Below are 26,697 nucleotides of genomic sequence, written 5' to 3'. Positions count from 1 at the left end.
GTGTGCCCGTACGGGGGACATGTACACGCAATTCCTCTGTGCAAGATTGCGGGGTTAAACCGTATGGGTTGACAGCTGTGGATGTAATTGGCACGCAATTGGCGATGTCGGGTGGTGGCGGTTGTTTGACGACACATTTACGCGATCTAACCCCTCCACCCCCCCAAAAAAAAATTACTCCAACCTTTATTACGATTTTTTGTGTAAGTTCAACAGTTGTGGAGGTACCCCCCCCCCTACCCACGTCACAATCCAAGCACTGCCCCCCCTACATGCCCAGCGCGACCTCCGCTCCAACTCCTCCGAGCCCCCCCCCCATCCCACGGCGGGAGGCGCCGCGGTGACGTCACGCCGTGTTTACCCCAAAGACAAAGATCCCCCGTGTAGCCTTAACGGACTGTAGGGGCAAGTGCTGTTAGCGAGTAGCGCCTACAAAGGCCGGCACGACACACACGAAAGGGGGTGGGTGGCCCAACACCACGCCCGGCCGCCTTTGTATCTCAAGTGGCGATGTTTACACATCGCACCAGGTACTCATTTGAGGCTGAGTCGACCTAAGGGGAGGGCCCCGGGACCGGTTCAGAAAAATCGTCACTGGGTGTTGGCCGTGAGGTAAGAGTCGAACCCGGGTGGCCAGGTTCGTATCGGAGCGCGCTAACCGCTCCACCACCGCTCCCCACACTCTCACACACACACACCGCGCGGCGAGCTATCGGCTCCCTTTGGCTTCTTCCTTCTCCTCTTTCCCCCAACATCCCCTCGGCGACCACCGAGTCTCTTCAGCTTGGCCGCTAGCGCTGCAGGGAGGACCCGGGCCGGCCTTGGCAAATGAGGGCCGCGGGGTCGCGGGGGGCCCCCCATGTAGCGGTAGGCCTTACGCGGTGCCTCCCTCTTTCCTAGCGATTCGGCCGGGTTTGGTGCACCGAGTCCCGCAGCCGCGTCCGGATTCGAATCGGTGAGGGGGAGGTGGGGTGGGTGGGTCTTGCTGACGATGTCCAAATGGTTTCTCGTGATTTTATTTCGTACTGTTTATGGAGTTATAAAGTAGTGGACAGGATTCGACTTTAGTTGCTTGTTTATCTATTGGGTGGCGTTATAGTTAAAACGAGGAAGTTCCAACTTGGTTCCACGCTCGACTCGACTCATCGTGAACAGCACCAATCACCGTTGCCTCTGTGGCCAATAAAATAGTAAACCGCTTTGTAAGAAGTCACCAGTGTCTGTTGCGTGTCATAGGAATGTGGAATTTCCACCCTGGACTCGGGGCTAAACTGAACGTGAGCGCCACCCAACGCCCGATTGCCTTCTGGGGTCATCCTGGATTCAAAACTGAATTTTGAAGATCACATTGATTATATTGGTAAAAAGACAAAAATAAAAATTGGTTTTCTGTATCAACACAAGCACTGCTTCCCCCCAATGTTACCTTTGGAAGTGATCAAAGCTACCATACTGCCTTTACTTGATTACTGTGATATCGTGTATAAATCAGGCCCAAGTACTGCACTGAAGAAGCTTGATTCCATCTATCGCTCGGCCTTAAGATTTGCATTGAACTGCCCATATAGGACTCACCACTGTGATTTCTACATTGGGTCAAACTTAACATCGCTTAATGTTCGACGGCTTGTGCACCAGCTCTTATTTATTCACGATGTACTTACAAAAAAATTCGCAGACTACCTGCTGGATCTCCTCTCTGTTTCAAAAAACAAATTTGACCTCAGGTCTTCGCTCATTTACCAGCTTTCACATTCCCTATTGCCGTATAAAAACCGGAGGAAGGGCCTTTGCTATTGATGCCCCCAGGGTCTGGAATGCTATTGCCAATAAACTGCAACTTGAATCACTACCTATGAGATCTTCACTCAAAACTGCTCTAGAGGAGTTGTACACCCCGAGCTGCCACTGCTATTCAGTGGCCTAAAATAAAATGTTTCGCTCCGGATGACCTCTGCAAAGTATTATCTGTATTTTGATTTATGTTGCTGATCTTAAAGGTGCATTGAAAAATGTGATACTCAGACTGATGCTCCTGTTGTTGTGGAGTGACTCATGCAGCAGGCTATGGCTCTAGGGTTTGGTGTTACATGTTATTTATGTAGTTTATTGTAAAAAAATTCGGTCACAGTCCCTATGATCACTGTTACATTGCATTTATGGCTTTATTTTGGTGATTTCGAAAAGTTTTTTGGTTTGGCCATGTTTTTGTTTATTGTACGGAGTTAGACTGATGGTCTTAATCTTAGTTGTCTTGTGGTTGTTGTTGTTGTTGTTTGACTTGCATCCCACTGGGATTTTTGCACACAGCATTGGTGTACGGTGCTATTTCAGGAATATTTTGATGTTTTTTCCTGGATTTTCTGTTTGCACAGTCACATAGTCACTTTAAGATGTTTTCTTGTTCATGTTTTTTGTTTGTTGCGGTTGCACCCGATTCAAGAGCCGAATGGTTCACAGGGCTATACCAAATAAATGGAACTATGAACTAACTATGAACGGCGGCGGAGGGGTGTTACTTTGACCCATGATGGCACTGCATTGCTTTTTAAATCCAGGGCCATGCCCGTTCGTTAAAGTCTCCATCAAGTGCATTGCGGCAGTAGCCTGGACATCGGCCACCGTGGGTTACTGCCCCAAATCATCGACAATTGACTGGGGAGGTGGAGTTGGGGGGGGAGGGCAGAGAGAGTGTTGGTGCAGCTCTGTCCACATGCGCGCCGCGGGTCTCTGAGCGCATCTTCCCACTCGGCTAACCGCGGGTCTCCGACCCTTCTCCCCTTCTCACACCGGTCCCCCTTGCTCGCTCGATCAGCAATGGGCAACGCGATGGGAGGCGGCGGTGCCGCTCTACAGCAACAGCTCGCCCGCTTTCGACCCGAGGAGCGGGCGACTCTGAGCCGCGGGTACGATTCGATCGCCCACACGCGGGGACCTGGGGCGGCCTCGACAGCGGCGGCGGCGGGCAAAGCGGCCAAGCAACAGGGACCCGGCGAGGGCTTCAACGTGGCAGCGCTACGGGTGAGATAATTCAGCGCTGCGGTTCCAAGCGTCAGGCTTATTCATTACGATCATCATCATGATTGTCACGATGGCCCGTTGTGTTTGTCTGCGCCTGAGTGTTTGGATCAGAATCAGAATATTTATACTGGAGGAATGCTATGAGCTTCAAAGCTCTTTCTCACAGATGTCCAGTAGGGGTTGGTAAGAACGTTACAACAACCAATACAAAAAACACGATATTAGTGCAAAGTATAGGAAAGGTAAACATCACTTCTAAATATACAAATCAAACTAAATTATTCCCATCATCAATGGGGTGCACAGTTGCTGCATCTGCCAGTCATCTGAGATGAGCCATAACACCTGCTGGGCCTGTCCCGTTGGCACCTGCCAGTCGAGAGTCTCTGAGACTTCACATCATCGCCTCAAAGTCCACCTAGCCTGGCACAAGCCAGGCATGCTGTCAATTTGGTGGCCAGCGGCGCCCGCGGCCGCTGTATGTGCATGTATGTTGAACCTCTTTCGCACCGAACGTAGCCAACTGTGCCAGTCGGAGGTGCGACTGCTCAGTGGAGGCTGTTGTTCCATGATCAGAAGTCTGATGTCATCAGATGACGTAAGCTACGCAGACTTGAGCTTGGGTAGTGCTTGGATGGGTGACCATGCATAGAAATCTCCGATTCGCACGGTTGGCTACACACGTGCATAGGCTGCAGGGCTACGTGATGAGCAGCAGAGGCCAGTGCAGGAAAATCCATTGTAATGCACCACAAATGCTGGCACGTCTATGGTCCCCACCTTAACTCACGCCGACCCGTGTGGTGAAGTATGGACAAAGTAAGCACCACGATGCACTCATTGTGAAGACGTTTTGGCCTGCTGTGGACTGACAAGGCTCTACGTGTACAATCAGGAGCAATATACTCAACTGTTTCGATTTAAAGCTTTCGTGACTGCAATGATTCATCTTATTTGGTTCTTTCGGTAAAGTCACGTAGAATGAGAATAAAATAATAAATTGATAAAATAAAATAACACAATAATATTCTCACGACGTTTCGGCCACAACACAAGCGGCCTTCATCAGGTGAAGGGATGAGACTGTCTGGTAGGACAGCGCTGGAGCCGATAAAACATCATCCAGCGCTGTCCTACCAGACAGTCTCGTCCCTTCACCTGATGAAGGCCGCTTGTGTTGTGGCCGAAACGTCGTGAGAATATTATTGTGTTATTTTATTTTATCAATTTATTATTTTATTCTCATTCTACGTGACTTTACCGAAAGAACCAAAGAAGATACTCAACTGTTTTAAAGCATGCAGTTACAATAGTTATTACAGCTGGACTAGAATGAATAATCATTTAAACGTGCAACGCGCCTCACAGTATTCGCTCACTCTCGAGGAGAGAGGACAACTCAGAGGCGCAAGAAACCACAAAAACGCAGGAAGGCAGCCATGCATTAAGGCGGCACCAACAATTGCCCAAGCTGTACGTTCCTCTATATATTAAGGTGTTACTGGCCAATTCATGGGTGTTTACATGTTGAAGGAACCCAGAGCACCCGGAAAAAAAAAGGACGCATGCAAGGGGGAAACACTCTAGCCCAGTGTTATTCACGAATTTTCAGAGGTAAGCCACTTTCGCTGATAAAACATCAGTGAGGGCCGCCACACATTTGATACCATTGTATTTGACAGCACAATGGGGTGTTTTCACATTTGTGTATTGTTACGGGCCGCACTCAAGGCCACCGGGGGCTGCCAGTGGCCCGCGGGCCTTGCAATTTAGAACACTACTCTATGCCATACATATGGAACAGGTGGAATCAACATTTTTGCCGCCTTCTGGCGAGCCAGGGTACGACACCTCACCGACACCCACGGGAAGGGAGATCAACAACATTTCTGCGATCCACCAACCCTCACCTTCACAGTGCTGGATTACTGACGTGAGCCACCATTGCCCGGCAAATGATGATAGCCGTGTGTTTTTATTTTTGCGTCCTAACGTTTTACGTGCCGGCCGTGACAGCAATTCGTGCAACCTGCACTGCCGGAGGTGCTGCTGCTGAGCCTGTTCCGGGGAATGAGCCACGCGTACGACCCCACCCTCAAGAAACCTGCCCCAGCAGGTTAACACCTCCTCTTCCTGCTCCTTCTCTCCCGAGTGCCTGAGATTGCCCCCACATGTTGTGGTTTTTCTCAGGATTGTCTTCTTCCCGGGTCGCTCTTGCGAATGAGACTGTATCTTGGTCTATTCAGTTCTTGTACTGCTCTACGAATCCGGCATCGCGAGTTCAGAATCAGAATATGTATTTATACTGGAGGAATCCGATGAGCTATAAAGCTCTTCTTCACAAATGTCAAGTCGGGGCAGGACCACAGGTGTGTGACTATTCCCAGCCACGGCTAGTATCGGTGGCAAGTGATACATGAACCAGTCCTGGGCTTCCCCGAGGGTCTACTCAGCCTTAAAGAAGTACCTGGTGTGTAAACATCAGTGCTGGGGAGACAAAGGCACAGGCTTGGCGCCGACGTACACCACCCATACCGCTTTGTCCGCCATGCTGGTCTTAATAGATATCTCGCTTACAGCATTTCCGCTCTCAGTCTACGGCTTTACAGGGAGTCTTTGTGTGCGTGTGCGTTTCAATGGCAGCAGAGTACGTGTGTCAGGAGCGGTTCGTGAGGTTCGTGGCGTCTGTGCTGCGGGGAGGAGCGGAGGAGCAGGCCGCTACTCTCTGCTGGATGGTGGGCGAGAGGAACGGAGGCGTCGCCAGTCAGCAGGTCCACCAGGTGAGGACAGCCACCTGCTCATCATTATCATCGTCGTCGTCACACACCTGCGGTCCAACGCATAGGTGGCAACAGTTCTTTTTTTTTATTTTACCAGGTAAGGCCCACTAAGCTATATAGCTCTTTTTCTGAAGCGATCTGGCCACAAATAATTGAACCCAGCAGGATTTGTGAAACTCTAAAACCCTTTGATGCTTTTAGGTGGCCAGGGGAATGCAGTGCAGCAAATGGGGGTTTTAACCCATTTGTGCAGACTTTTGGAGTGTTATAAAACGTTTTAGAGTATTTGGCTGCTATAAATGTCCACATACTTGATAAGCCACTTTGTCGCGCTATCATTTGTGGCCAAGTCGCTTCCGAAAAAGAGCTACGTAGCTTAGTGGGCCTTACCTGGTAAAATAAAAACATTTTAATAACTTTGGAGGTGATTAATCTTTCATTACATACAGGCGACCCTCCCCATAGGGCGCAATGTTATACATTGGTGTTCCATTCCTGGAAACCCATTACATACCATGAAAATACCAAAATTGACCACGAAAATAGATTAAAATAACCCGAACAAACATGTATTGTAACTTTTAACATAACCTTTACAAACATTTATTAAGTAAAAACAAACACTTACATTTGAAAATCCTCAAGTGCCTTTCTGTACGTGCATAGAATTTCCTCTTCTTAGACGTAGCGAAAGGCGAAATGTTTTCCAAATTTTAAGAAAACTCACGTGAAGAGCGTCGAGAAAGAGACGCCGCTGCGTTCCCTCTGAGCGCAGCTGCAGACTGTTGGCCTATCCTCTACATACCCATACGGTTGAAGAGCAAAGCAGCGCCACCTGGCAACGAGTGTGTGCATAACTCACGCAGACTCGTCGCCTGATGGCGCTGAGTTTGTGCATATCATGCACCGCGCCAATCGACTCGGCGTCGGTAGCAGTCGTTTGGCGGTCGTAGATGCGAGTTTTTGGTTGTTACTCTGGGGGTCTTAATTACTTTAAGGTCGTAAAAGCAGGGGGGTCGCAAGTCGAGCCGTCGTAAGTCTAGCGTCACCTTATAGACATTTCAGATGACGGGAATTAAAATGCTAACTTGTCATGGTAATGTGGACTTTCCACCACTTTCCCACTGGCGGAGCCAACATTCCGCGGTCGTTTCAACAGAAATCAACCTTCACTTTTTTTGCACAATTCCACGTAAAAGTCGGCCCCATGCGTGGATGCCAACTTACCATCAGTAATCAAAGTGAATTCGTCTGGACTAGCCACGAGTCATCCACCCAATACTTCCTCCCAAGACTAGTTCACGGCTTGACTTGCGACCGACTATGGGATACCTTTTTGGCAGTATCCAAAATGATGAACAATAAGAATATGTCTTCTGGGTTCTTTCGGTAAAGTCACATAGAATGGAGATAAAATAATAAAAATAATAATATGTTCACGACGTTTCGGCCACAACACAAGTAGCCTTCCTCAGGTGAAGAAACAGGACTGTCCGGAAGACAGCACTTGAGTGAATCCTGCCAAGCTTGGAAGTGTCTTTTAAGCTGTGTGGGAGGAACAGAGCGCCTTGACAAAGGAGCTTACATATAAATTAGCATGTAACTGGGGGATTAGCATGATGTTGGTGTGAGGGATGAGCACCACGGAGAGCGACGAGCTCGGACCGGAGGAGGGGGGAGAGGAGTTTACATATAAATTAGCATGTAACTGGGGGATTAGCATGATGTTGGTGTGAGGGATTAGCACCACGGAGAGCGACGAGCTGTGTTTAGACGGACGAGTCCATCTATGTACGGAACGGAGGAGAGGGATAAATGGACTCGTCCGTCTGAACAAAGCTCGTCGCTGTCCGTGGTGCTAATCCCTCACACCAACATCATGCTAATCCCCCAGTTACATGCTAATTTATATGTAAACTCCTTTGTCAAGGCGCTCTGTTCCTCCCACACAGCTTAAAAGACGCTTCCAAGCTTGGCAGGGTTCACTCAAGCGCTGTCTTCCGGACAGTCCTGTTTCTTCACCTGAGGAAGGCTACTTGTGTTGTGGCCAAAACGTCGTGAACATATTATTATTATTATTTTTATTATTTTTATTATTTTATCTCCATTCTACGTCACTTTACTGAAAGAACCCAGAAGATGAATCCCTGCAGTCATGAAAGCTTTAAATCGAAATAAGAATGTGTTTACCCTTTCTGGCTATGTTAAGATGTTCAAATGCCAAATAGAAACCTTTTGCGAGGCATCAAGTTACTGCATTAACCACGCACCACACTTGTGGAAAACATGCAAACAAACATGCTCTGATAATATATGCATTGTCTTTGCATATATTATATCAAAGCATGCTTGTGGTGGATTTTCCTCCCGGTCCTCCAGTTTCCTCTTGCCACACGCTAAATAATTCATGGACGGAATTGGCCAAACATCCCAATGTAGAACCCTTAAGACGAGTGTTAAGGCTCAGCGAGGCTTTCCTGGGAAGATAATTGGTGTTGTGTTTGCAGGGATAATCGCCTCCAGACATAAGCAATAGCACTTTTCCCTTCATTCCTTGTTAATGGGGGCATCTCCATTTACATGTACTTGACCTCCCATGTTAAGTATGCAGTGATTTAGATGCAGATGTAGAGAGTGGGGATTTAAGCAGAGATGGACTGCTCACTTTCACCCCATTTGTGTTCTAGTGGTCTGATTTAAACGCGTTTCACAACTGTCCGTGCATCCCATCTCAATGCGACTAATGACGTGCCTCGCCTTTTGATCAAATCGCTGACAATGTGCCAGATCTCGCCAGATAATAACAGCAACATCGACTCTATTTATACCGCCCGCGCCTTTCATCAAGGACCTCAATGTGCGGTTGGCTAACTCGTGAAAACTAACATGAAGAAAGAAAAAAATATATATAAAATTATCAAATGAGTTCCAAAAGCTGTTTGCCAAAATTAGCTAAAAGCTGAAATCACAGAAGTGTATATGTACGTGTGAAACAATAATAATAAGCTTTAACCCAGTAAAACAGGTGTTAAGACGTTCAAACACCAAATAGATAACTTTCGCAAGGCGTCACGTCTGCATTAACCACACACGGTACTTGTGGCAAAACGTGCAAACACTCGTGCTCTGATAATATCTGCATTGTCTTTGAAACGCATTGGCCTACACAAGAGACAGCTTTCTTTATGGCCTAGTCTCACCAGTGTTAGACCAGTGAATGCCAAAAGGCGAACAGCACAAAGACCATGCAAGTGTCAGAGCATTTAAAGCTCGGGTTGAGTAGCTACGTCAATGGGACGTTTTTGGCAGTGTTAAAATTATGAAGCAATAAGAAGATGTGTTTGTACATCTTAACACCTGTTTTTTATGTGCTTTGGTTCTTTCGGTAAAGTCACGTAGATAGAAAAATAATAATAAAAATAAAGTGAATAAAAAAAACACTAATGTAGACTGTAGCCTGGTTCTTAATCGGAGTGAGCGTACTGGCAGTCTATAATGTAGACTGTAGCAATGGTTATTAAGCTGGGTGAGTGTACTGGCAGTCTATAATGTAGACTGTAGCCTGGTTCTTAACCTCAAGGAGTGTACTGGCAGTCTATAATGTAGACTGTAGCCTGGTTTTTAAGTTTTATGAGCGTATTGGCGGTTTATAATGTAGATTGTAGCAATGGTTATTAAACTGAGTGAGCGTACTGGCAGTCTATAATGTAGACTTATTCTTGGTTCTTTCGGTAATACAAATAAAATAAAAATAAAATATTGCCAGAAAGGGTAAAACCTATTTTTGCTGTTTCATCATTTTGATACTGGCAAAAAGGCCCCATAGTTATATGTGTGTACATCAAACTTATTTCGCACCGTACGTAGCCAATGGTGCTAATCGGAGGTGTGGAGAGATACGCATAGATACGTTTTTAGACGAGCGTTAAAAATGTTCATGAACTCGGAGATGCTGACATCTCGTGGGATCGAGTTCCAGAACCTGGTGGCTACATGGTTGCCCAGACACCGAAACCTTTACTACCTGGGAAAGGCTTCCCGGGAGCTAAATAGCCTAAAGGTGCTCTGATGGGCCACCATGCATAGAACAAGTTGTTACGGAGTATTTGTGGGTAGCAGAGGGAAGTGCAGCAATACATCCATCGTTGTACAGTACTTCTGTGCTCTCACGTATATGCTCCCCGTTTTCACTACCTACAGTGAAGGAAAAAGTATTTGATCCGCTGCTGATTTTGTACGTTTTCCCACTGACAAAGAAATGATCAGTCTATAATTTTAATGGTAGGTTTATTTGAACAGTGAGAGACAGAATAACAACAATAAAATCCCAAAAAACGCATGTGAAAAATGTTATAAATTGATTTGCATTTTAATGAGGGAAAGTATTTGACCCCTCTGCAAAACATGACTTAGTACTTGGTGGCAAAACCCTTGTTGGTAATCACAGAGGTCAGAAGTTTCTTGTAGTTGGCCACCAGGTTTGCACACATCTCAGGAGGGATTTTCCCCACTCCTCTTTGCAGATCTTCTCCAAGTCATTAAGGTTTCGAGGCTGACGTTTGGCAACTCGAACCTTCAGCTCCCTCCACAGATTTTCTATGGGATTAAGGTCTGGAGACTGGCTAGGCCACTCCAGGACCTTAATGTGCTTCTTCTTGAGCCACTCCTTTGTTGCCTTGGCCGTGTGTTTTGGGTCATTGTCATGCTGGAATACCCATCCACGACCCATTTTCAATGCCCTGGCTGAGGGAAGGAGGTTCTCACCCAAGATTTGATGGTACATGGCCCCGTCCATCGTCCCTTTCATGCAGTGAAGTTGTCCTGTCCCCTTAGCAGAAAAACACCCCCAAAGCATAATGTTTCCACCTCTATGTTTGACGGTGGGGATGGTGTTCTTGGGGTCATAGGCAGCATTCCTCCTCCTCCAAACATGGCGAGATGAGTTGATGCCAAAGAGCTCCATTTTGGTCTCATCTGACCACAACACTTTCACCCAGTTGTCCTCTGAATCATTCAGATGTTCATTGGCAAGCTTCAGACAGGCATGTATATGTGCTTTCTTGAGCAGGGGCACCTTGCGGGCGCTGCAGGATTTCAGTCCTTCACGGCGTAGTGTTACCAATTGTTTTCTTGGTGACTATGGTCCCAGCTGCCTTGAGATCATTGACAAGATCCTCCCGTGTAGTTATGGGCTGATCCTCACCGTTCTCATGATTATTGCAACTCCACGAGGTGAGATCTTGCATGGCGCCCCAGGCCGAGGGAGATTGACAGTTCTCTTGTGTTTCTTCTATTTGCGAATAATCGCACCAACTGTTGTCACCTTCTCACCAAGCTGCTTGGCAATGGTCTTGTAGCCCATTCCAGCCTTGTGTAGGTCTACAATCTTGTCCTTGACATCCTTGGAGAGCTCTTTGGTCTTGGCCATGGTGAAGAGTTTGGAATCTGATTGATTGCTTCTGTGGACAGGTGTCTTTTATACAGGTAACAAGCTGAGATTAGGAGCACTCCCTTTAAGAGTGTGCTCCTCCTAATCTCAGCTCGTTACCTGTATAAAAGACACCTGGGAGCCAGAAATCTTTCTGATTGAGAGGGGGTCAAATACTTATTTCCCTCATTAAAATGCAAATCAATTTATAACATTTTTGACATGCGTTTTTCTGGATTTTGTTGCTGTTATTCTGTCTCTCACTGTTCAAATAAACCTACCATTAAAATTATAGACTGATCATTTCTTTGTCAGTGGGCAAACGTACAAAATCAGCAGGGGATCAAATACTTTTTTCCCTCACTGTACACCGACCAGCATGCTGAAGGAATGGTCAAGTAACCCCTCTTCCCATGACCTGCACGGCATGGGGAGGTCCTCATTCAGCAGCGGATTGAGGAAGGGGGATGTTCGTGTACATCACGCTCTTAGGCGTCTGTTGGGCACCAGCTCCCGTCGAATCCCACATGCCCTTCAGTGATGCACCGCTGTTTGAACTGAAGCCAAAGTTAACGATAGCGGCCGCTGCCCTTGAGTAGGGGCAGTCGGTATCGAACGCAGGCTCGCCTGACAGGACACGTCGAGAGATAAATGAGTGGTGAGCACGCCACATCAATTGTGACTGTCCCTGCATGTGTGGCGTGTACACTCGTGCGTGTGTGTGTGTGTGTGTAGCTTGGGGGGAGCAGTAGTGTAGCGGTTAGCGTTCTATGCTACAAACCCGGTAACCCTAGTGTTGTTTCCCCGCTTTCGACCAATAGCAGTCACAAATATTTAAACTCGTCCTAGGCCTCCCCTAGATGGACTCAACCTTTAATGAATACCTGGTGCAATGTGTAAATATCACTGGGGAGAGAAAGGTGGCCATGGTGCTGGCCACACACCCCTTCGTGCGCCATGCCCTCCTTCATAGGTGCACGCGAATAGCACTTGCCCCAATAGTCTGATAAAAGGCTGTACGGAGAATCTTTGTCTTCGTGTAGCCTGTGGGGTCGGCGTGTGTATAAGCGAGTGGTGATCGGGGTACACTGTGTGAAGGGCATGCGCGCGCTTGCACGTGCACACACACGTCGGCCTCCACACGGATTTACACACAAATCACATCTGGAATACACGTGCTTCGTGTGCGTACATGCCTTCCAGGCGATGCGGTTAGCACGCTGCGCTTCGAACCCGGCGACCCGATTCCAGCTCACGGCCAACACTTGTGATGATTATCTGATCTGGTCCTGGGCCTCCCCTAGATTGACTAAGCCTCAAATGAGTACCTGGTGCAATGTGTAAACATCGCCACTAGGGAGACAAAGGCGGTCGGGCAGGTTGCTGGCCACCCATACCCTCATGTACATTTCTGGCCTTCATAAATGCTCACTAACAGCATTTGCCCCAACAATCTGCTAAAGGCTATACGGGGGGGGATCTTTGTCTTTGTGTGTCTATGTGTGTGTGCGTATGGTCACGTGTGTTTTTTCCAATGCGTGTTGTGCGCGTGTTCATGCATGTGTGTCTATGCTCGCTAACAGCACTTGCCCCAACAGTCTGTTAAGGCTATACGGGGATCTTTGTCTTTGTTTTTTGTATATGCATGTGTGCGCATGTTCATGTGTGTGCGTGTGTGTCTATGCTTGTGTGCACTGTTAAACTGGAGCCGGTCATGAGCACACTGTTCAGGTATAGTGGAGAGTTTCCAATACCTGGGCAGTGTGCTCATGACCGGCTCCGGTTTAACAGCGGAGGTCTCACTCCGAATCAGTCGAGCGGCAATATCTTTTCATCGGTTGCGTAAAGCTGTGTGGAAGCTACCTGGTTTGTCGCTCCGCACGAAGCTTCAGGTCTTCTCGGCCATGGTCATTCCCTCCCTTCTCTATGCTTGCGAAACGTGGACCCCCCTAATGGAGCATCTTCACCCCAATGCGGTTTCAGGAAAGGGCGGACCTGCACAAATGCCATATTTTCTGTCCGTCTGCTACAGCAGAGGTGTAGGGAATTCCAGCAAGACCTACATCCTGTTTTATTGACCTGGTCAAGGCCTATTATGCCATCAGTAGGCCTGGGCTCTGGGTTGTTCTTCGTGCTTTTGGAGTCCCTGACCCTCTGCTCACAATCATTAAGGACCTTCATGATGGTGAGCGGGCCCGGGTAAAACTACGTGGCCGGGAGTCAGAGCCATTCCCTGTACACCTTGGGGTGCGACAGGGATGTCCTCTGGCTCCCACATTATTTAACATCTATTTTGACCACGTAGTTCGTGAAGCCTTCAATAGCTGTACCGGGGGAATCTCCATTTGGTACAGATATAATGGGAGGCTGATCGATGCCCGGGTGCGGTCAAGGGATGGCTCCCTATTGCTCAACCACGTTATGTATGCTGATGATTTGGTAATAGCTGCTCATTCAGAGGAGGAGTTGGAGACGCTGCTGCTGAGACTGGAGCGTGCCACTAAGAGATGGGGCCTTACCATCAGCCCCACCAAAACTAAGCACCTGCCTGGGTATTTTGTACCATCGGACACTCCACCCCCACACCTCCCAATCGGTGATGGGACAGTTGTGGAGAGAGTGGAGAGTTTCCCATACCTGGGCAGTGTGCTTATGACCGGCTCCAGTTTAACAGCAGAGGTCTCACTCCGAATCAGTCGAGCGGCAATATGTTTTCATCGGTTGCGTAACGCTGTGTGGAAGCTACCTGGTCTGTTGCTCCGCACTAAGCTTCAGGTCTTCGCGGCCACGGTCATTCCCTCCCCTCTCTACGCTTGCGAAACGTGGACCCCCTTAATGGAGCATCTTCGCCAATTGGAAACATTTAGGCTGGCCGGCCTACGATCCATCCTGGGTTTAACCAGGCTGGATTGTGTGAGGAGCTCACGAATCCTTGAAAGATCTGGGCAAAGTCCCATCGGTGAGCTCCTCCGGCAGGCAAGGCTGCATTGGCTGGGTCATGTAGCCCGCATGCCCAGCCACCGCATGCCTAAACAGCTTTTGTTCGGCCGGATCGAGGGGGCTAAACGGGCGTGGCACGGGCTAGAGAAGAGAAGAAGTGATGTGGTAGAGGACGTGGAGCTGAGTGGACTTGCCGATGACTGGTACCAGCGGTGTCAAGATCGTCCTCTGTGGAGGAGGCTCGTGAAGGACGCTACTGGGCAGTTGGAGGCAGTCGCCCTCCAACAACAACGGAGGGCGGAGGAGCGACGCTCACAACAACGAGCGGAGCGCCGGGTGGCTAAAGCACAGCAAGTTGGCACAGTAGGGGGCACAGGTGTTGCATCAGCCAGTCATCTCGGTCATCCCAGTCAGTCGACCCGTGGCACCTGGGTCTGCCCCGTGAACTCCTGCCAGCGGACGTTCGACACTTCACATGGTCTCAAGGTGCACATGGCCTGGCACAAGCGTCGTGGTGATGTCACCGCCACTTAATGGTGAATGGCGGTTGTTGTTGTTGTGTGCGCTTGTGTCCAGCTTGTGCAGGAGCTGCTAGAGGTGGCGGTGCAGGCGCTGCACCACGGCAAGCTCCTGCGTGGATGGCAGCTGGACAAGATGGCCGACACGCGGGAAGGGGCAGCCCTCGTGGCGACCGCCCTCCTCGCAGAGATTCGCCGGTCTGGTGAGAGGGCAGCTCTCAGCGTGGGGCAGCCCCAGTTTGCCTGTAGTAATGAGAGCTCTACAATCAGTCTATTCTCCTATAACGCAGTAGTTGCGTTCCTGAAGAACACTGCGTTATGAAAAAATCACGTCACTATAAATAATATATGGGATAAGAACAGTCCGCGATAATACGTGAGATGCGTATGCAGGCCGAACAAAAACTGAGGCGCGTGGATAGCATCTAGAAGCATCCAGCAGCATCCTGCCGTGCTATGCTGAGGCAGCTGTACAACCCCTTATTCCTACTTGCGCGAAGTAGTTCTCTTCACTAAATTGCTTTGTATCCAATTCGCATCGCGTTATATCCAATTCATGTCATGAAAACCCGCGTTACAGGAGAACAGACTGCGTATATATATGTCCAGCAAAATCTTACCAAGCCTCCAAAATCATTAATGAGGGCTTAGCTTCATGTAGGAGGTTTGCGGAGGACCCAGAGATGGTCTGTGCTGAGAGGGTAATATAGATTTTAGTTTTTTTCATAATGCAGTGTGGCCTGAACTCATATCACCGCTGTGCATTATTTTTGGGCATGTAGCTGTTACATTCCCTCTATGTAGGAGGATTAGGTGTGGCGGTCACAAATTCCAGTATTCAGTTTTCTACTCATATAAAGAGCCTCGGCACCATCCTCGACCAGCATATGTCGTTTGATCACCACCTGCAAAATATAGTCAGGTCGAGCAATTATCATATCGGGGTCTCTGCGACACATTAGTCTACTATTGAGTTGTGACATAGCCCACACGGTGGCATGTAATAATAGTATCAAAAAGGCTCGAATAGTGCAACTCACTACTCTACAGGACGTCTGGTAAAAACATTAGCAAACTGCGGCATGCACAACATTCATTGGCACGTGTCGTGACGGGTGCTACAAGATCCAACCATGTCTGTCCGGTGCTTGCTGAGCTTCATTGGCTTCCTGGTTGCCGAACGACTACATTGTAAGGCCGCACACGTGACGCACGAAGTGCTTGCCACAACTGAACCAGAATACCTTGCTGATCTCATCAAGGAGCATAAACCATCACACAAACTCTGGTCATCCTCACAGCAGCTTCTGTTGCCATCTGGAACACGCTTCCTTCCGATATTAGGAAGCCATTGGAGCTATGCACTTTTAAATCTAGTTTGAAAACTAATTTCTTCAAAACATCTTTTTGTGTTTAGTTTTGTCCTCCCACACCTCCGATTAGCATGGTTCGCTACGTACTGTGCGAAATAAGTTCAACAAACATACATATGGAAAGAATAGTTTTGTTGTTTCTCAATCCTCACTTTGAATCATACCCAGAATTACGACAATTAATAAAATCGATAAGTGTGTGGATATTTTAAATCCTTACACGCCATGCTCCTCTGTCAACGACGCTTTCGGCAAAAACGTTTTGGAGCTTAATCTTTTTCAGCCCTTGGTCCTCGGATTTGGAATGCTCTGCATGAAGAAGTGCGCCTTATCGCTGAAGATTCTCGCATTAAAAAAAACTACAAATGTAGTCATTTACAATAATATGTGAACTACACATTTGTTTAATTCTGTATGGTGCTCTGAAGCCCTTTGTTGGTTCTGTCGCGCCACATAAAATCATAAAATAAATATTTTAAATTCACGGGATGACGCTGGGTGCCGCTTCCGCGTACAGATGGCTCCACGGCCGATACAGCGAGCGGAGCGACGACTCGCGACGACGTGTCGGGCTGGCTGCACCGCACGCCGCTCGTCCCGGCACTCCTCTCCCTCCTCGTCACCTCCTCCCTGCGCCTCGAACTGGGTCACGGTCACAACCTCCTCCCCCTCCCCACTGAGCCAGCCCCATCCTCCTCCTCGTCTCCCTCGAGCGACGATAACGGCGGCGGTGGCGGCGCCGGGCCCTCCGCGGAGACGCCCGCTCCCGACGAGGACCCGCGCCGCGCACTGGCGCCGCTCCTGGTGCCACCGGCGTGCGAGGGCGTCGCCTGGTCCCAGCTGGGGGTTGGCAGCGGCGGCGGTGGCGGCCGGGGCCCGCGGCTGCTGCTGGATGTGCCGTCGATGCTCCATCTCGGCGTCCACCTGCCGGGCGAGCTGCGCGACCGCTGGAGGCTGCTGTTTTCCAGCCGCCTTCAGGGGGAGAGCTTTTCAAGGCAGGCATGGTTGCGCCGGAAGTGCTCCTGGTGGTGGGAAGCGGTAGTGTAGTGGTCAGCGCACCTGGCTATGAATCCGGCGACCCCGAGTTCAATTCCTGCTTACGGCCAATATCAATGACTATTATCTGCATCAGTCCTCGGCCTCACCTAATTCGACGCAGCCTCAAATGAGTACCTGGTGCGGTGTGTAAACATTGCCACTCGGGAGACAAAGGCGGCCAGGTGTCCGTGGTGCTGGCCACCCACTCTCTCGTGCGTAATTCTGGCCTTCATAGGTGCTCGCTAATAGCACTTGCCCCAACAATCTGTTAAGGCAACACGGGGGAGCTTTGCCTTTGGTTGTTGTCGCGGTGGTTGTGGTGTGTAACGCAAACATCGTGTTGCGATGCGTGACAGTGTGGTGTCACGTGCATGATGCTGTGGCACAGGCTGTGTGGCCTCGCCGTAGGCCAAGGCCCAACCCTGCTGCTCGTGGAGGATGTGGACGGTCATCTCTTCGGGGGCTTCGCCTCGGCCAGCTGGGAGGTCAAGCCCCAGTTCCAGGGTTCGTCTCCACTCGCAGTCATCAGCAGCTACGGTTCCTCCTCCCCCCCCCCCCTCCGTCATGGGCCCATTAGTTTTACAATCAGGGGAGGCCGTGTTTTTTTTACTGCTAATGATTTTTGTTTACAACGTCGCTTAATTGTTCATTGCGCGTGGAGTCGCAGCGCAGCGGTGACGGCGCTGCGGCGTTTGACCCGACGACTCCCGAGTTCGATTGCTGGCCACTGGCTAACATCAGTAGCGAATGATAACCGAACTGGGAATTATAAACTTCAGGAAAATGACCGATGAATGATGAATGACGTTACACTCACAACTCTTTGTCAGAAGCACTTTGTCAAGGGCGGTTCGGCCGGCAATCAACGTCAGAGCATTCCCCAATTACAGAAATGAAAATACACGCAAACTTAATCGAAGCAATAATTTGTACAATTGCATTCACGCTTACACTTTAGCGATTTTAATAATTGGGTGAGGACAGCAATGGTTGAATTTCGAAATCTGGAAACTATTCGCCCTTTCCCGTTCCGAGACGTCTGCAGGGTGCCTCTGTCCCCGTTCACCGATGAATCTCGGAACGTGCAAGCGGTTTGCGTGAATTTTATTTAGAGGCATAGCTCCGCTGTTTTTTAAATATATTGTACTCACCACAGACAACTGTAACCACACTCTACGATAGCTGGCGCCAAACTGTGCCACACGCCCTCCCGCATGGCCTTGTGAGAGCCTCGGTATGTCTTCCGACCTAAAGTTTTTTTTTTTTCCCCCATCCGATTGCGTTCGTCGCCGGAATGGGAAATGGTGAATAGACTATCAGCCATGCGTCACCGCTCTGGTCAGTGGGGGATGGTGAAGGGAGCACCCAGCAGAACCAGTACAGACATCACTTTGCCTCTGATGCAAGCCGTGACCGGGAATTGAACTCGGGTCGGCAGATTTATAACAGGCCGCGATAGCCATTGCATCACCGCCCCGATTGCTGTGACTTGTTTATTCTTTTATATTTCCAACAATTGTATGGATGTACGTTGCACTTCTTCCGCATCATACATAGCCAACCGTGCTAATCGGCACGAATGGCTCAGTAAAATTTATATGTTTTCACTTCCATACCCCCGCCGACCAAGTCCAGCCGTGCGCTGCCTGTCACACAATGGGGCATTGTCTCGGCTTGGTGCTGGAAGTCAACACTCCCCGGAACCCAAATTCCTTCTTCCTCTCCGGACAAAAGCAAACAAAAGCAAACAAAGCAGTCTTTTCAAAGCCAGCACCAATAGTCACCAGGTCGTTTCTTCCCAAACCTGTCTGGGCCACACGCTTTTATATAGATAACTTAATGGCAGCGACACAGCCCTTTGTCAGTCGTCCACCGACACGGCATGTTGCCCTCCCCATGCCGTGTCGACCTTGTTGTTTAGCCATACTTCACCGCTCTGCTGGACGAGAGCTTCCCCACCCCCCCCCCCCCCCCCCCCCCGGCTGTCCGCCGTCTCTCGTGGTTTTTGCGATGCAAACTGATCCGTCCCTCTTCTGCACGCGAGCGGATTTCACCGCTCCGTCTCCACGGCGGTCGTGATTCCTTTCGCTGCCATTCCGTCCTCCTCCGGCCTCGACCGCTGGACGTCCTCCCTTCTTGCTGCGACATGTCCTGCCTCAGCGCACCCTTCTCAGCGGTCAACATGATGTCGCTCGACCGCGTGTGTTCTCAAGTACTCGATTAGCAGTGACATCGGTTCACGGATTTTGCTGTTAACGTTTCGCCTCATAGGACCCCCATGGTTTCGACTGATTTAAAAATTTTGATTTAAAGCTTTCGTGACTGCAGTAATTCATATTCTTAGCTCTTTCGGTAAAGTCACGTTGAAGGGAAACAATAAAAATTCGTGAAGCGTTCCATATTTTTGCGAGAATGTTTTGTTTGTTTTATATATATTTTATTGTTTCCCTTCAACGTGACTTTACCGAAAGAGCTAAGAATATGATTTAAAAATGTTGATTTACGTTACGTTTACGTTATGCACAGAGGGCGCCAATTTTGGCCAATCCGAGGGCTCGTAAGTGTGGCTGAGCCATGCCCTCAGCCAATCAGCAACGCCCATTTATGAACTTATAGAGCTCGACTGGCTTTGTTTACATTATTACGTTGTTTTTTTTATTTTGGCAGTGGAAACGGCTCTCTTGCAGACTCGTTGATTTTTACTTATTTTTCAACGTACAAGTGAATTCGATTAATGGTTATTTCGGTGAACAGTAGTTTTCGTGGAACGGATTAAATACGTGAACCGAGGGACTGCTGGACATGGGTTCCTCTCCCTTGGGTTATGTCGCTGCATTCACCCCCCCCTCCCCCCATATAAATCCAAAGGTGCACTGTATAATTAGTCTTTATTCGGACGGCATCAGTAACGTTTTAAAATTGAAGGTCGTCAGAGCTTTTTGCTCCAACGACCGCACCTCCTGTTAGCACGGTTGACTCCATACAGTACGAAAGAAATTGAACATACATACATACAACTCTCTTTCATATAACTGATGTAGATGCAGAGCAACAACTTCAATTTCACATTCAGGTGGTCACGCCAGCAGATAACCGCGTCGGGAGCAGCGGAGTGTACCGCTGCGATGTCTCCTTCGTATTTTATAGATCGGGCATTATCAGGTCGTTATACGTTGTACGGTCCGTTCTGGATGACCACAGTCGCATAACGACAAGCCACAGTGATCAGTGATGGAGCGTTGGCCGAACGTGCACGGCGAACTAACCCAGCTCTCAGCAATCGCCGCAGCACGCGTCTTTTTGCTTGCCTCGCGACACTAAGCGACGATCCCCAGCCACCCCCCCCCCCCTCTTCGCCGTCCTCTGTTTGCGTTGTCCCAGGAAGCAGCCACTGCTTTCTGTTCAGCCTGCGGCCGTCCGTCGGCGTGTACTCCTGCACGGGCTACAACGACCACTACATGTACCTCAACCACGGCCAGCAGACCATGCCCAACGGACTTGTGAGTTCATATCTGCCCCTTGGCCCGTGCGTAACCAGAGTGGTAATCGTAGTGACGTCACCTCGGAGCGTGCCGTCACCGTGCAGCGTTCGCTCGCGCTCTCAGAGAGAGAGAGGAGCGGTGTCCAAATTCCTCCACCGTCCTCTGTACATGAAGGTGTTGTCGGCCAATGAGTGAGTTTTTTTCTGACAGTCCCGGTTACATCCGTTCCCCACCATCGAAATGACGCTGAACTCAGGCCGCCGCCGATTCCTCGACAATCTGCCGATGCTAGGACAAAAACTCCCATTGGTAAAAACACATCTGAATCGGAATGAGGATATTTATTTATACTGGAGGAATCCGATGAGATATAAAGCTTTTTTTTCACAGATGTCCAGTGGAATATACTAATTAAGAAAGTAAATAAGGTATTTGAGGACAGATGTGTGATCCTATTTGAGTAACCTCGCCTGACACTGTCGCCTCAGTGAACATCACCGTTGCTTAGTGGAGAATTAGGACCGTTGTTGATGTTTTTGATGTTGACGTTGTTGATGTTGACGTTGTTGATGTTGACGTTGTTGATGTTGACGTTGTTGATGTTGACGTTGTTGATGTTTTTGATGTTGACGTTGTTGATGTTGACGTTGTTGATGTTGACGTTGTTGATGTTGACGTTGTTGATGTTGACGTTGTTGATGTTGACGTTGTTGATGTTTTTGATGTTTTTGATGTTGATGATGTTGTGTCCGTGCAGGGCATGGGCGGGCAGCACGACTACTTTGGGCTGTGGCTGGACAGTGACTACGGGCGTGGGCACAGCCGCGCCAAGCCGCGCTGCACCACCTACGGCAGCCCCCAGCTGTCGGCTCGCGAGGAGTTCTCCCTCTCCGCCGTCGAGGTGTGGGGGCTCGGCAGTCCCCCCGAACGCGCCCAAGGGAGCGTGAGTGCCACCACCCCCCCACCCACCCCTCCACCCCAAGGACCTCCCCTGTCGCTGTCCAGGTCCCATCTGTGGGAATATTAAATGCCCCCTGGTCTTTGGTTCTATTCGGTAAAGTCACGTAGGTAGAAAATAAAACGACAAAAATCACGACGTTTCGGCCACAACACAAGCGGCCTTCATCAGGTGAAGGGACCAGACTGTCTCGAAGACTGCGCTGGAGTGGAAAAAAAATGATGATGGTGATGATGGTACTGCTCCCGTTGATGTTAATTGTGGTGACACTGCTGCAGATGGTGCCGCTGCTGTTGAAAGTTGATGACACTGTCGCTCCTGCTGATGATGATGATGATGATATTGCTGCTGACAATGATGATCATCACCACAATGTTTATTTTAATGACGCGACTGCTGCTGCTGCTGCTGCTGCTACCGCTGCTGCTACCGCTGCTGCTGCTACTGCTGCCATTGCCGTTGCCACTGCTGCTGCTGACGGGAGTGCCACGTGTGCCACCCACAGGGAGGCAAGGCCCGCAGCGTGCTGGACGCTGACCCGGAGGTGCAGGCCATGCTGGAGATGGCCGGCAAGGTGAAGCACAGTGACGGCCTCCGCGAGCCCAAGGCGGACGAGTCCTGACCGCCCCGCAACTCGAGCGCGTGGCCGGCGGCGCGGTCACGTGATCAGCGCAGCGGGGGTCGTGCGATTGGAGCAGCACAGTCACGTGACCAAGAAGAATAGCCGTGTGATCGGAGCAGCACAGTCACGCGACCCAGAGTAGCACGGGCCATGTGACCAGCAGCTTCCATCTCAAGTGGGTAGCTCTGCAGTATCTACTTCCCTGGGCCGTACTTTAACACGTAGGGTGATGCGCAGCTATGCTAGAGATCCACAGTTGATTCATCACCGAATGACACGAAAGTGCATATTGGGGGGGAAAAAGTTTATTTAAGTCACCTGACCAGCAGTCTCACACGGGGCTTAATTTCTCACTGAACATTTTTTTGTTTCTTTCGAGTGGCTGGTCGACCGGTTTAGGCACGTGGACCGATAACCACAGCTGTAGCGGGAAGTTTACCGGACGTGGTGTGCCCGGGCACAGATAGTTTTCTGGGTCACGGACCCGGACAGACCCAGCTCCCGATGAAGCCCCGAGTGTAACCCCGTGTGACCAGCAGGACAGGAACAGCATCGCATGACGAGCAGAAATTATGCACGGTGACGAATGCTGCTATTTTTATTTGACCAGGTAAAGCCAACGGAGCTTTGCAACTCTTTTTCAGAAGCGACCTGGCTACCACAGATGATAGTCCAACAAAGTGGCGGCTTGTCACGCGGACATACATAGCAGCAGCCAAATACTCTAAGCGTGTGATGTTGATTATTAATGTGCATTGGGGAAACCGGAGGTCCCGGATAAAAATCCACGCAATCACGGGGAGAGAGAGAGAATGCAAACTCCAAATATACAGGCGTCAGGGTCGGGATTGAACCCACGACCTTCTGCATACCAGGCGAGGAAGTTAACATCTCGCCAACGTGAATATGCCGGGCTGAGAGAAATCATGGCGAAACTTTCAAACAGCCCCGTTATCTCATTAACTTCTTTGATGATTATTTCATTTTCGTACGGCTAATGAAGAACAACTATCGGAGATTCGGTTCTAAGTGATTTAGGCTGATTTTAATTGCTTTGTCTGTAAGTTGGTGACTTTCAGATGCACGTACCCAGCCACTCACCCTCTGCCCACCACCCACCCTCCACTCACCACCCACTACCCAATCACCACCCACTCATCACCCACTCACCACCCACTCACCACCCACTCACCACCCACAGCCTTCAAGTTTACATTTGGGGCAGTGCGAAGTTGCATGGTCCGTGGTTTGGTGTCGTGCACAGGAAGAGAGAGGGAGAGGGACTCTTTTATTCTCCACTTATGCATTGGGTGTCTGCATCTGCCGTGGTTTGTGCGGATCTGGTTAAGCGCTGCCCATTGTTCCTGTGGAAGGTGGAAGCCGGGCGGTGTGGTGGTCGTGGTCGTGGGCTTGCTGATGAGCTGTGGGTAGAAGAAGTCAGGCAGTGTGGTGGTCATGGGCTGGCTGATCATGTGGAAGCTGGTCAGTGTGGTGGTGGTGGTGGTGGACTGAATGATCAGGTGTGTGTCAAGGAAGGTGGAAGCTGGGCTGCGTTGTGGTGTTGGGCTGGCTGATGAGCAGTGTGTAGAGGAAGTCAGGCAGTTTGGTGGTGGTGAGCTCGCTGATGAGCTGTGTGTTGAGGAAGTCGGGCAGCGTGGTGGTGGTGTGCTCGCTGATGAGCTGTGTGTTGAAGAGGCTGGGCACTGGTGGTGTGGTTGCTGATGAGCTGTGTGTTGAAGAGGCTGGGCACTGGTGGTGTGGTTGCTGATGCGCTGTGTGTTGAAGAGGCTGGGCACTGGTGGTGTGGTTGCTGATGAGCTGTGTGTTCAAGTAGCCGAGCAGCATGGTGGTGGTGGGCTCGCTGACCAGCTGTTTGTCTATAATAGAGATTTTTTTCGGTTAGATCTCGTAAATATATAAATGCGTCGTTAAAACCCGCCACCACCCAACACAGCCAACTAGTAAGGGTTGTCACGTAAACAGAACGTGGCCAATTCGTCACTAGTACAGCACACCGGTGTGTTGGAGAGCCAAGCCACAACATTTACAATCTGGGTACGACGTTTCGCCAGTAATTACAACCAGCTTCATCAGGCGACAGCCAGATATGTGAAGTTTTACTGTTTCGTTCCTTATATAGAGGCGTAGATGTGGTGACCACGCTTCTGCGCTCTTGTGCCACGTGGGGGGGGGGGATTAATGAGTCAACCTACATTATGCATGCGCATTATGTGAGCCCTTTTATCTTGTCCTTCCTATCCATTGTGCATATTAAAATAGCCGTACCAACGGTAATCCCTCTGCTCGGACGGGGTCGAAATGGTAAAATAACACGCAGCGTTTGCTGAAAGATAACGCATACTGACGCCTATCTGAATGCAGAGTCACACCATCACCCCGCACGGATTTCTGCTCTTATCAAGACGCTCATTCATCGAGCTAAGAAAGTGTCAGATGGTGACAGTCTGAGAAGTGAAATTCAACATGTTGAAGAGGGCATTGAATGCCAAAACCAAATCAAATAACACGAGCATTGGAACTGCCCAAGTAACGAAAACGATCAAAATACTGTACATTGCGGGAGTAAGTAATAAACTAGCCAGATGTTTGGAAAAACAAAAAATGCGAGTCAGATTTGGCACGGTACATAAAATACAGAAATGTATATGTGGTATAAAGGATGTATTACCGAAGCTATCAACAGAAGGTGCGTACAGGATTAACTGAACGTGTGGCAAATGTTATGTTCAAACAGTACCGATGATCAGCGCGAGGCTAAAAGAACATCAGAGAAATATTAAATTATCCCAAATACAACTGTCAGCAGTAGCAGAACACGCGTTCCAAGAAGGACACTCATCTGATTTTGATAATGTTTAAGTTCTGTGCAAAACTAGCTACTACTGGCCAAGGCTAATTAGAGAATCTATCTAAATTGAAAGAATTTAAAATAATTTTAACCGTTAGAATAGCTACCGCCTTAGTGCTGCGTGGAAGCGAATTGTCAAATAATATTCTTTATATGCATGCCTATGAAGGGCACCATACTTCAATAGGGATTACCGTTGGTACGGCTATTTTAATGCGCAATGGATAGGAAGGACAAGATCAAAGGGTTCGCATAATGCATAATGTACGTTGACTCATTAACCCCCCCCCCCCCCCCACTTTGCGCATTAGCGCAGAAGCGTGGTCAACACATCTCTATGTAAGGAACGAAACAACTGGACTTCTCCACAAATCTGGCTGTCGCCTGATGAAGCTAGTTGTAATTACTGGCGAAACGTCGTACTCAGATTGTAAATGTTGTGGCTTGGCTCTCCAACACACCGGTGTGCTGTACTAGTGAAGAATTGGCCACGTTCCGTTTACGTGACAACCCTTACTAGTTGGCTGTGTCGGGTGGTGGCGGGTTTTAACGACACATTTACGCGATCTAACCCAAAAAAACCTCTAATATGGATGATATTGGTCGCGGAAGCCTACGTATTAAACCAGCTGTTTGTTTTACAGCTGTTTGTTATGCACTTTGCTAGAATCCCACTCTTTGGTTCATCCCATTTCGATCCTGAAGTTCACAGCACGTGGAGTTTGTGATTATTAACCAATTCATGTATATAAACGGATTGATAATTATGAGCTCATGATGTTAAATATATCGGTGGGGGTGGGGGAGGGGGTTAGTGGCGCTGTATTCATGAAGCCTTAAATTATTCCTAGACACGGCATTGCAATGAAGGAGCGCGTTGCACGAGCAGCGGTGGTTGTAGTGTGTGTGTGTGGGGAGCGATAGTGTAGCGGTTAGCGCTACGCTGCGCTATGAACCTGGCGACCCGGGTTCGATTCCCGCTCACGGCCAACACCAGTGACGATTATCTGAACCGGTCCCGGGCCTCCCCTAGGTCGACTCAGCCTCAAATGAGTACCTGGTGCAGTGTGTAAACATTGCCACTAGGGAGACAAAGGCGGTCGGGCGTGGTGCTGGCCACCCACCCCCTCGTGTACCATTCCGGCCTTCATAGGTGCTCGCTAACAGCACTTGCCCCTACAGTCTGTTAAGGCTGTATGGGGGATCTTTGTAGTGTGTCGGTGTGTCGGTGACCAGGTCACTCGGGATCCACCCAAAGCAGAGTGTATTGTTTCTATCTTCTTTGGTTCTTTCGGTAAAGTCACGTAGAATGAGAATAAAATAATAAATTGATAAAATAAAATAACACAATAATATTCTCACGACGTTTCGGCCACAACACAAGCGGCCTTCATCAGGTGAAGGGACGAGACTGTCTGGTATTTTATTTTATCAATTTATTATTTTATTCTCATTCTACGTGACTTTACCGAAAGAACCAAAGAAGATGAATCATTGCAGTCACGAAAGCTTTAAATCGAAATGTATTGTTTCTAGTTTTGTTGATTTTGTTTGACCAGACACGAACTCATGAGACCAGGATGAATCTTTCCTCTTTGGTTCTTTCGGTCAAGTCACGTCGTTAGAAATGAAATAAAACAAATCACGACGTTTCGATCACAACACAAG

The 26,697-nt window shown here is 49.1% G+C and overlaps 1 protein-coding gene and 1 long non-coding RNA gene across 6 annotated transcripts in view; both read left to right on the top strand.

Moving 5' to 3' along the window:
• The window catches only part of LOC142929146 (uncharacterized), a 76,356-nt gene that overhangs the window by 36,555 nt on the left and 13,104 nt on the right, over nt 1-26,697 (top strand). The gene's annotated exons all lie outside the window — the stretch shown is intronic.
• Nucleotides 288-25,796, top strand: MEAK7 (MTOR associated protein MEAK7). 5 transcript variants are annotated; one of them, XM_076069731.1, is made up of 10 exons: nt 288-612; nt 2,816-3,021; nt 5,038-5,137; nt 5,665-5,801; nt 14,746-14,890; nt 16,578-17,055; nt 17,487-17,602; nt 20,484-20,598; nt 21,338-21,523; nt 22,044-25,796. In XM_076069731.1, exons 2-10 carry the CDS (start codon nt 2,818-2,820, stop codon nt 22,114-22,116), a joined length of 1,554 nt encoding a protein of 517 aa, XP_075925846.1. In that variant the 5' UTR covers nt 288-612; nt 2,816-2,817; the 3' UTR covers nt 22,117-25,796. The 5 variants fall into 5 exon arrangements, with proteins under 5 accessions (XP_075925846.1, XP_075925844.1, XP_032816280.2 ...); XM_076069729.1 differs by having other exon boundaries at nt 293-637; nt 20,480-20,598; XM_032960389.2 differs by having other exon boundaries at nt 294-612; nt 20,480-20,598.

This window comes from Petromyzon marinus, chromosome 25 (genome assembly GCF_048934315.1).
Source record: "Petromyzon marinus isolate PM22_M1 ecotype Great Lakes invasive population chromosome 25, UKy_Petmar_22M1.pri1.0, whole genome shotgun sequence".
Classification (NCBI taxonomy): Eukaryota; Metazoa; Chordata; class Hyperoartia; order Petromyzontiformes; family Petromyzontidae; genus Petromyzon; species Petromyzon marinus.
This window is presented reverse-complemented; position numbering and strand designations above follow the sequence as displayed.